Source organism: Ascaphus truei, chromosome 3 (assembly GCF_040206685.1).
Source record: "Ascaphus truei isolate aAscTru1 chromosome 3, aAscTru1.hap1, whole genome shotgun sequence".
Classification (NCBI taxonomy): domain Eukaryota; kingdom Metazoa; phylum Chordata; class Amphibia; order Anura; family Ascaphidae; genus Ascaphus; species Ascaphus truei.
The window spans coordinates 306,910,551-306,921,408 of NC_134485.1; the positions used below are offsets into that span (position 1 = coordinate 306,910,551).

The 10,858-nt window shown below is 36.1% G+C and overlaps 1 protein-coding gene across 1 annotated transcript in view; it reads right to left on the reverse strand.

The window, feature by feature from the left end:
• Positions 1-9,207, reverse strand: part of LOC142489728 (protocadherin-17-like) — a 159,299-nt gene extending 150,092 nt beyond the window's left edge. The window contains exons 1-3 of the mRNA XM_075591048.1: positions 8,773-9,207; positions 5,003-7,554; positions 1,696-1,728 (exon numbers count right to left, since the gene is read on the reverse strand). Of these exons, the coding sequence (XP_075447163.1) occupies positions 1,699-1,728; positions 5,003-7,486 (2,514 nt within the window). The 5' untranslated portion in view covers positions 7,487-7,554; positions 8,773-9,207 and the 3' untranslated portion in view covers positions 1,696-1,698. The remainder of the gene's footprint in view (positions 1-1,695; positions 1,729-5,002; positions 7,555-8,772) is intronic.
• Positions 9,208-10,858: the final 1,651 nt, after the last annotated feature.

Here is a 10,858-nt window from a genome sequence, read left to right on the forward strand (position 1 = left end):
GAAATAATGTTAACATTTTAAGTTCCAATCTCACAACAATTAGCAAAGTGGATCACATACTGCAAAGCATATTACAAAAGCAATTAATCTACATCTATGAAAATCTTAAAAGGAGATCAGCAAAAATACTAGTCAAATTAAACTTGTGTTGTCCTCTATGTTACAAGGAGCTTACTGCTGGGTGCTCACCCCCCTCCCCACCCCCAAAAAAAAGAAACACTTTAAAAATTAAGTCTCAACAAGAAGCCTTATTCTATATCCAATGAAGCATCCAACCAGGCTGTTTTTCGCCAAAATTCCCCATTGATGTAAAAGGGGAAATTGTCCCAAAACCGCACGATCGACTGATATAGAGAAAGCCCCTTAAGCAATTGCAAGACATGTGACATAGGTCATTTTTATCTTGTGCTCTTACTGTAGCTACAGTTTAGTGTTCATTATTTTGTTTTTACTATGGTATAGCTTTCAATGCCTCTACTAAAAGGAACAGTTCTGTTATTAATTATTTTCCATCAAAGGAAACATGCAAACTTGTGGGGTGAAAAAAGACTGACCTCGGTGCCTTAATTTACAATCTGGTCATACTCTCAAATCTAAAAACTTGAGATTTCATGGCACCGCATCAGAATATTTGATAACTAGTGTTAGGTTTACTCTAAACTACTACTAGCACATGTGCAGTGTAATATAAGTGATCTGCTAGTGTTAGGCCTTTAGGATGAATATAATGCAGTTGGTAGAATTTAATAGTAATTAAGTATCTGTTTTAAATAGCAACTTTTGAAGTAGTATTTAAGAGTTTCGGATGGGGGCAATAGAAAAAAAAAAAACCTGGTTATGGCAGAGTGGAGACCTAGGGGTTTATTGAATAAGCTCTGAAGCAGCAATCACACCACGATCAATGGGATTTTTCAACGATCACAATATGATTGGCAACTTGTGAGCTTTTGTCATAAATACCTAAAATGAACACGTTTGGGTGATTTGGGGTTCAAAAATGTAGAAAATTCAGAAATATAACTATTTTTCTGCAAAGTACTTGTGAAGAACATTCTATTGATATATGAACTCGTAGCAAAAAATATTGTATAAGACAGATCATGTAACAGACAGTTTGACACGTGTGACTTACATATAAAGATATTACATATGAAGATTCAGACTCACACTTCCTATTCTTTCAATGTCATTGAACAGCCTTAGATGACTGCTTTTTGCACCTCCATTCAAGACAAAAGATTGATAAGAGACTGACTTGATTGTGTGTTATCATCAATATCAATGTCTTGTTATTTAAATACAAACGATCACAGATTGCACATTGTTAAGTGTCCTATTATGTCTCATATTGACTTGTAAATTCCACAACATTTTGAAAATGTAAACATTGGTACTTTATTATAAACCAACTTAATTAAAGACTACAAAGAATACTGCAGTGGATCATGTCACCCTGTAAATCCCAATCTTAATTCCATTCTGCCACATGTTTTAAAGTTGTAATAAAAACATGTATTTTGTGATCATTATTAGAGCTCAAAATGTCCTCAACATATTTTACCAAGCTGTAGAAAAATATGAAACCATAATGACAACACATGTGGATAGAACTGGTTTACTTTAAAAACTTAGAAGCGCAGCCTCACATTTTTATTTATTTTGTGGTGCACAGAAAAAATAATTTTTAGTACATACCATTTACATCTGTACGCCAAGCGCAGTCCATTTCTGTGCGCCAAAACAAATGAAAGAAATCATTTTTGACGCAGCAGGCACACAAGGGTATTTTAAATTGAGTTTGACATGCGCCAATTTAGCTACACTTAGTACATATGCCCCTATAAATTTATCGCACATTCACAAATGAGCCAAATGCATGCATGTGTTCTTGATAATTAACTGGTTACTCCCAAAAGCAGTCTTGCTTTTGAGTCCTGGTGAAAGGTTGGTAAACAATGTTCATGAATAAAAAATCCACAGGTGTTGAGGCAACCAGTAAGGAAGCAGAGATGCACCAAGTTTAAAAATCGAATGTCTAAATACTTCACAGGTAGTGCAACTTTGTATAAATATGCCACAAACTTAATAAACCTGTACAAAACCAAGAGTCATGCAAAGGCAGAACACATTTTTTTCTTTCAAACTTGGTGTGTACAACTACAATTCTAGTTGTAATTTAGGCCTACAATATTTTGATTATTTTTCATAATGAACAAATGAAAGCCAAACATGTCACTGGTCTCAAAATGATAACGGATCAACTTATGAACACTTGCAATATGTGCAAAACTAATACAAGAACATATAGATGAAGTGTACAGTATTTTATAGTGTGTATTGTAATTCATTAATTAGACAATGCATATAGGAAGCAATATCCCAGAAATATATGTGAAATTAAAAGGATCTCTCTGAATTTTGCCCAAAGACCAATAACCTACACTATCCTTGAAACAAAATAAGTATTTTAAAAAGGACTTTGCAAATAGTTAAATGTTTGTAAAAGCTGTATTGCCATGCCTATTGTATATAATGTTTTAGTCAACAGATGGGATTTTAGAAAGAAGATTTTTTTGTTTTGGGCATTTTTGTTGAGGAGTAAGGAGTAATATGCATTGACAACAAGCTTTAAACGGTTAATTGCCCATTGCTGTGAAACCTAAAGTGCTTCCAAATTAGGTGTATCACACAGATAGAGTTAAAATGTATATACATACACAGTTGTAATTCACTAGAAAGAACAATATCACCAACAATTCACTAATTCAATATTAGTGATTTTTTTTGTTTTATTAAGAGTACTGACTTGATGCATACAGTATACTGTAAGTTTTCTGAAATAACATTTGTATTAGTAGTGAAATTAGTCTACGGTGTTATACTGCACAGTGTATATAATGTATGCACACATTTCTGAATATTTTACAACTCAAATCCTGCAGCATACTAAACATTATCATTCTTTTAGGTCTGTTCTAACCATGAAAGTACTTTAGATCCATATTATTGTTATGTAGCTGAGATCGTCAAGCAAGCACACACTGTAATCGGAAAGTGTAGAAATATAAAATGTTGGATTTATTTGGTCTTCCATAACGTAATTCCGATACAGTAAGTACATGGAAAGATATGTAAAATTTTTATTGCACTCATCCATGTTTGAATTTTGTTGTAATTCCACAACTTTGTTTGTTTGATCCACGAGAGAATTTTGCCAAGAATCTAATAAGCACATGCAACCACAAATTAACCTCAACTGTGACGTTGTGTGTTAGAAGCTTATAAACTGCTTTAAACCCCACAAGATTTTAATTAAAAGGACGGGGAGTGGCGGGAGGGGAGAGAATAGGGGGTTTAAAATTGTGATTGGAAAGTAGGGAGTTGGATAGGTGATTAACGTAAATTAGGATACTCACATTCTGTAACACAGATAAAAATCTGGTCATTTTATTACAGTATAATATAAGATTGCTTGGTGTTCTGGCATATGCAAATCTTTAACACCACAACTTTAAAGAGGCAGCAATGGGTAGCACGGTTTAATGATTCACACTAAATTGCAAAAGGGTGTGTACAGTAAGTGCTTACGGGTTATGTTACTAGCCATATGTTACCTGCTACCAAAGAAATTTGAATTGTTGTGAATGTACTATAGAGCTATCCAATTGATTACATTTAACATTTTTCAGTCTCCTTTACTGAATCAAACCATTTATAGATTGTGTGATTGTTATAATAAACTACATTACCATCACCAGTTGATTATTATTGCTGGGCAGACTGATAGTCCTGCTGTTTTTGTCATTAAATACAGTAGATTACATTATATTTTAAGCAAGCATATCAAATTCAGCCAATTAAATTACTATTTAAGAAACTATTTGAGTTATTTTTGTTCCACTCAATAGCAGATACATGCTCAGTTTGATATGCTAACCTACACCTACCAGTTGCAGCTTGAGTTGCATACAAATTAAATTATTGTTTCCATGACAGTCAATTAAAGCAATTTAAATATAGTTGACTTTAACCTTGTCCATAGGTCATTATCATGGAAGGTATAGAAATCAAAGAACATATTTGTTTATATTGCTTGGGGTTTGCCAAGTATAATAGCAATCCAGTACTGACTTACTGTAACCCCGTCAGTAATTGGAGGTCCAGCAAGACATTGTTCACCAAAACCATTATTGGTAATTTCAGCACTTCATTTATTGAGCTTCCAATTATGAAATATCATAAACAATACAATGCATTTAGATTTTAAGTTGCATTTTTAAATGTATGGTGTGCAACATTTTGTCTAAGAGACAGAGGAAAATCTACAATGTTCTTCCCTTTTGTGCTAGGAATCCTTACACTAGTTACGCTTTAGAGCAAATATTACAAAATTATAATATTGTATTTCAGAGAGATAAAGCTAAATTAGCTTAATATTTGCAATATCCAAAAATAACATTGGACAATGTAATTGAGAGTAAAATTATTATTATTTTTTTTAATACTTTTTACATATGCCTATTATTTCCATAAAATATCTGCCGAATCCAGTCTACTGTTCAGACTTACATTAAAAGATCACAGACGGTACATTTTTTTATCATTCAAAAATACATTGTGAATTTAAAAGAGGCTTAAAAAAAACAAATATGTTTAAATAACAAAATTGTCTGCTTATTCATAAGATTGTCTAATTTTGTGCTGTATGTTGGCTCAAAAAACAAAATCCAGGAAGTTTACTACAGCTTTTTCAAATGCCAAACTAGATAAAAGAACTACAATGTGGAATTGGTTAATCATAATGTATAAACCTGTCAAGATGATTTAAACAATAAAATGTGAACATGGTACATCTCACACACACACACACACACACACACACACACACACACACACACACACACACACACACACACACACACACACACACACACACACACACACACACACACACACACACACATTGAAACAGGAAGAAAATGCAACTTTAATTTGATCATACCTGAATTATGGACATCCGATTAGAAGAAGTCTCAGTAGCATTGTTCACTGGTCCTGTAAAACTGTTGTGGCAGCCTACATGGCCTTGAGGAACAGTCAGATTATTGGACGTAGGCTTAAGATACATTACTTCTGAACGAGGCGAACTGAGGGGCAACCTAGTTTGGTAATCAAAATACATTGGCGATGTTGCAAGTGATGGACTGCTCACAACATTCATAACATTCATTGCATTTCTCTCTTCTACCTCACTCTGCACCAACATAATGTCATTCTTGTTTATTTTCTTCTTTTTATTTTTTCCTAGTTGAGGATGACTGTACTCTGCGATTCTACAGTTGTAAGTTCTGATTTCTTTGTTTTCCCTTTTACACTTGACAGCTATAGTGATCATAGCAGCCAACAATATTATGGAAATTGTGCTTAATGTAACTATAAGAGGCAAAGACATATCCCATTGGTGCTGTTTTCCATTTACTCTGGGTTCTCCTTCTGGTAGAGATCCTGTGTAAGATTTAATGATGAGTTTTGCCACAGCTGAAAGGGATGGTTTACCATTATCTGTCACTTTGATAACAAGTTCTACTACAGGTGCAACCTCTTCCCAATAGGGATTAAGTGTTTTGATCTCTCCTGTCACTGGATCCATTTCAAAAAGGTGCTCTTCATTCCCATATACAATTTCATAGGTCAATCGGCCACTTTCTCCAAAATCATTGTCCATTGCTCTGACGGTGCTCACAACATACCCCACACCTACGTTCCTGGGTACATGAATCTCTGCTGTATCATTCTGCAAGGTAGGTAAACAAATGACTGGTGCATTGTCATTAACATCCAATACAGATACTCTCACAGTAGCATTACTTTCTAAGTGAGGGGAGCCTGAATCTTTTGCAAGCACATTAAACTCAAAATATTTTGTCTGTTCATAATTAAAAGATCTAAGGGCATAAATTGCACCATTGGTAGGATTGACAGAGACAAAGGTGTAAATTGACACATCACCAACATGGGACGACAAGATTGAGTAAGACACAGTGCCATTGTGTCCCAAATCTGGATCTTGTGCGAGAACAGAACCTAAATATTCCCCAGGAATGTTATTCTCAGATACCTGCAACACATACATAGCTTTGGTAAAACGTGGTGGATTGTCATTTTCGTCTAAGATCTTAACAGTAAAAGACTTGGTGGAATTTAAAGGGGGGTTCCCATTATCCCTTGCAATGATAGTTACATTGTATTCATCCTGTATCTCACGATCAAGAGGTCTGTCTGTTACAACAGTGTAGAAATTGTCATAGTTCTCTTCCAGTTTGAAAGGCACATTGCCCAAAACCCTGCATTGAAGCTGTCCATTTTTCCCAGAGTCCTTGTCAGTGACCCGGACTAAGGCAATAACTGTGCCAGAAGGTGCAGCCTCACTAATTGCTCCCTGCCGGACTGATACAAAGCCAATAGATGGGGCATTATCATTCTTGTCAATCACTTTTACAGTAACTTTGCAGTGTGCAGGGATTGGATTTGGGCCTTGATCACGTGCTTGAATGTCAATTTCAATGAGTCCATTCTCCTCATAGTCCAAGTTACCCTTTACCTGAATCAAGCCTGTTTTAGGATCAATTGAAAAGAGCTCCCGAATTCGATCAGGTGCATAGCCACTAAAAGAGTACAGGACTTCACCATTGGCGCCTTCATCTGCATCTGTAGCATTCAAATCAATTACAACTCTGGCTAATGGTGAGTTTTCTGGAATTTCCACCATATAAGAAGGTGCCTCAAAAACAGGGCTGTTATCATTGGAATCAATAACTTTAACATTTATTTGCACAGTGGCTGATCTGGGAGGATCTCCTCCATCCAAAGCAGTCAAAATTAGCTTGTGATGACTTTGCTCCTCTCTATCCAATGGTTTTTGAATAACTAGCTCAGGAAACTTTGTGCCATCACCTCTGGATTTTACATCTAAGGAGAACAAGCTGTAATCATCCCGGGTTATCACATAAGTCTTTAAGCCATTTTCCCCAGAATCTGGATCATGGGCACTGGTGAGTGGAAATCTTGTTCCGGGAGATGCATTTTCTGAAATGTCAATATCAATCTGCTCAGAGGGAAAACTGGGCGAGTTGTCATTAATGTCCAGGATATCCACTTTAATCATACATATTTCTTTATCATTTGCAAATACTTCCAGGGATAGCTGACATTTAGGACTTCTTCGACACAGATTTTCACGGTCAATTCGTTGCTTGGTGAACAACACCCCACTGTCCTGATCCACATCCAGTAAATGAGGTGCAGAATTCTCCAAAACTCTGAAGTTCGACGTCCTACCCCTCTCTGGGATGCCCAGTTTTGCATCTTTACTGATGTTGCCAATAACAGTTCCAGCTGCCCCCTCCTCTGGTACTGAATAATTTAAGTTTTTTAAAGTCAGGGCAGGAGCCCAAAGAAAAAATAATAATAAAATGGAAAGGTACATCCCCAGATGCGTGTGTGAAGGTTTTCCTCTGTTTGCTTCACTCGCCTTCTTTTCGCAGTCCCTTGAACCTGTTGATTTAAAAACACCTGCAGTTAGATAGGCAGCAAATGGACCATGGCAGAAAAGGCTGGCAGGGTTAAATCAGTGATTGTTTTCTGCTGCAAAGACAATTTTTCACTATCCTGCCTATGCTACAACTCCTTTAAAAAAAAATATATATATATATATTTATGGAAATTTGAATAAAAATGCTTTTGTACAGACACTTATGATGTTTAAGAAAGAATAAAACAAACATGGTAAAATACTTATTTGCTTACCATTTTCATAATCAAATTACTCAATATCCAAACCTCTGTTACAGGCAAATATATTACTTGCTTTGAATAAATGTAATTCATGTTAAAACATTTCCCTAGCCTTGTATCATTGCAATCGACTGCATGTAGAAATTAACTACAGTTTTATGTATATAATAAACAAAACATTGCATCCAGAATGAAAATGCGTATATTTAGCCTACAAATCATCAACATACTTTGATACCCACACAACACTTACAATGAGTTCACAAGTATCACATTCGCATTCTGATCTCAGTCATTTCTCAATAGGGTATATTTCTAGGAAATGATGCAGCTACTGGCTTACAAGCAGTCGTATTCAGTTAATTTTCCGTTTTCATTCCACATTGTAGATCAAATCAACAGGCAAAGCATGGCTGGGTGCACAAATGGGAAACGAGAAAACACAGACTTTCCAGAAAGAGGTACTTGCTGCATTCGCAGGGACGCTCACAATGTATATTACACATCGCAAATATGTGTATTAAAAGAGATGAAAGGCAAGAGAGAAATTACCCAACCGAGAGAAATTTGCAAGCAAACCTCCCGACCCACCCCCCCTCCCCCAAATCCAATTGTTTTGTGGATCAAGTTGTAGCCATTGCAAATTATTGTAGGGGGATAAATAGTAACCCAGTTTCATTTTCCCAAAGTAATTACCAAGCATATCACAGGTATTAGAATATTTAGCATTTTGTGTGTGCATTCCTGGCCATTGATACATGAATGTCACACTCAGAATGCAGAGGCTGTAATAGCTGCATGAGTCAGATTCAGTAAAACTAAAAATCACATTCAGTATAAATTGTCATAATACACTTGATATTCTTCCCCTAACAAGCATTCACTGTGGCTTTTTCTTAATGGATTCTAATACTTTACAATCTGACAAAAAAATATGGTGCGGTTATAGAAAAATCCTGTATTATGATCTAATCTTACCTTTTAGCAAGCAGAGAAACCTTGGTTTAGAGCACACAGCTGCTGTACGAGCCGCACACTGCTGCTGCTCCTTTCTTTAGCGTGTGCAACTAACAGCAATCTTGCAAACCAAAAACAATAGATTCCCCAAATGAAAAGCACCATGGGTAGCTCCAAAGTGATCGTTTCATGTCTTTTATTTAAAGTATGAAGGGCAGCATAGTTAATTGTAGAATCTGTAACATCCTGTGCATTTTCCTTTGCTGGCTCATCACAGCAGTGAATGGAAAAAAATGCTCCAGACTGTCCTCGGACTACAAAAATACAGTAAAAACATATCCATTCGAAATTAAGTAGGGGGTTTGTACAATTCAACAGTTGAGTAGTGTATTTAATCCCTCAGATCCAGCGATTTCTCAGCTCCGAATGCCTCTTTACAGACTGACTCTATTCACCTCACGCTGCTGCTTAAACATTGACACTGATCTCCTGCCAGCCAATCGGTGCTTGTGCAAGAGACCTGCCCCACCGCAGTGTCTTCCAATAGCATGGTAAGAGATGGCTTGGGAGGCGTTCCGAAAATCTGAATGCTTTGTGTCATTGATTAGATCAGTTAGGTCTGAGACAGTAACAATGTGAGAAGGGATGCTTGTAAAATGCTGCGTTTCATTTCCACATCGAGTCTCTACTGGCAGAATGACTGTGAAAATCAACACTTGTTTAGTGTATGAAAAGGATCAATACATATATACCTCACTAGTAATAAAAAAAAAGAAGCAAGGTTCACAAAAATGAATGCCTTAAACCGTTTACAACATGACGTTTAAAGAAGCATGTATTTATAATCAGCAGAGATTTTCAATGTATTGTAAAAACACAAGCCAGGTAGTTGAAATAAAGGGATCGAGGGTTAGCCTCCAGAATTTGTGCTTGGCAAGAGGAACATTTATTATGGTTATCAGAGTGCAAAAGAAGCAATTAAAATGCCCCTCAGCTGACAAATGTTTTTTTGAACATTGTAATACTATTACACAAAGCTACACAATTAGATGTATCATTAATTAATCATTGTGTTGCTTCATATCCATGCCATGGATCAATTTACACTACAGACTGTACAATAAACAAATAAGTACAAGCATAAATTAAAAAAAACACAGATTTAACTACTAAAATATATTATCTTTAACTGTGCATGCAATGTCTTGTATATAATGTATAACCCTGTTCATATCACATGTAATATATCACTCTAACTTTTGTCTGAATGAGACACGTTACTCTATCAAATTCCGCCTCTCTCTTTATTTAAAAATGTACATTTTAATACATTTTCTTTTTGTTTAGTTCTAGATTTTACAAGAGAACAGGTAACTTGATGCACGATACACAGCATTAGGCAGATTCTCATGCACCATTCATTTAAAACTGAAAATTATGCACTCAAACACAGTTTATATTGTCTGAAAGAGGACAATCTCCAGAATCCTGGGGTGGGTCACTTTGTATAGTCATATTAAGTATATGTGCATGGATTCTATGACAGGGTGGTTGGGTACTTTATATGGCCCCTTAACAAAATATGTTACACTTACAAATACAGAGGTACCCCTAAATGATAGAAGGTACTATCACACAAGGTTAACACCTTATTGAAAACATTTAAATGTGGTGATGGGATCTGATGAAGGGGATGTACTGTATTTACATAAAATATAAGTACAAATGAAAGCACAACATGGTTTGTAGAAGTTACTTTTAGGAAATGTCCAATAGACAATTTTACACTCACAACAGCAGTAACCCTGATTGACAGGAACAGTGTGCTCAGAACCCATATATTGTAGATATAAAATGGTGTCAATGAGTCCTTGTCACTGTGACCCCTCCCACCAAATAACTTTGGAGCAAGATATCTTCATGTGTATGAAATACATAGCAAAACAAAACAAAGATATGAGTATTTCCTTATGTAGCACTGTTCCCCCACCCCTCCTCCCCCCAACCCTCGCTCCCCCAGTGGTGCTACCTTGTGTGTGGTGCGAGTACCTGTTAGGGTCAGGAGAGCTGAGTTTTATCTGCGGTGTAGTGGAGATCAGGACAGGCT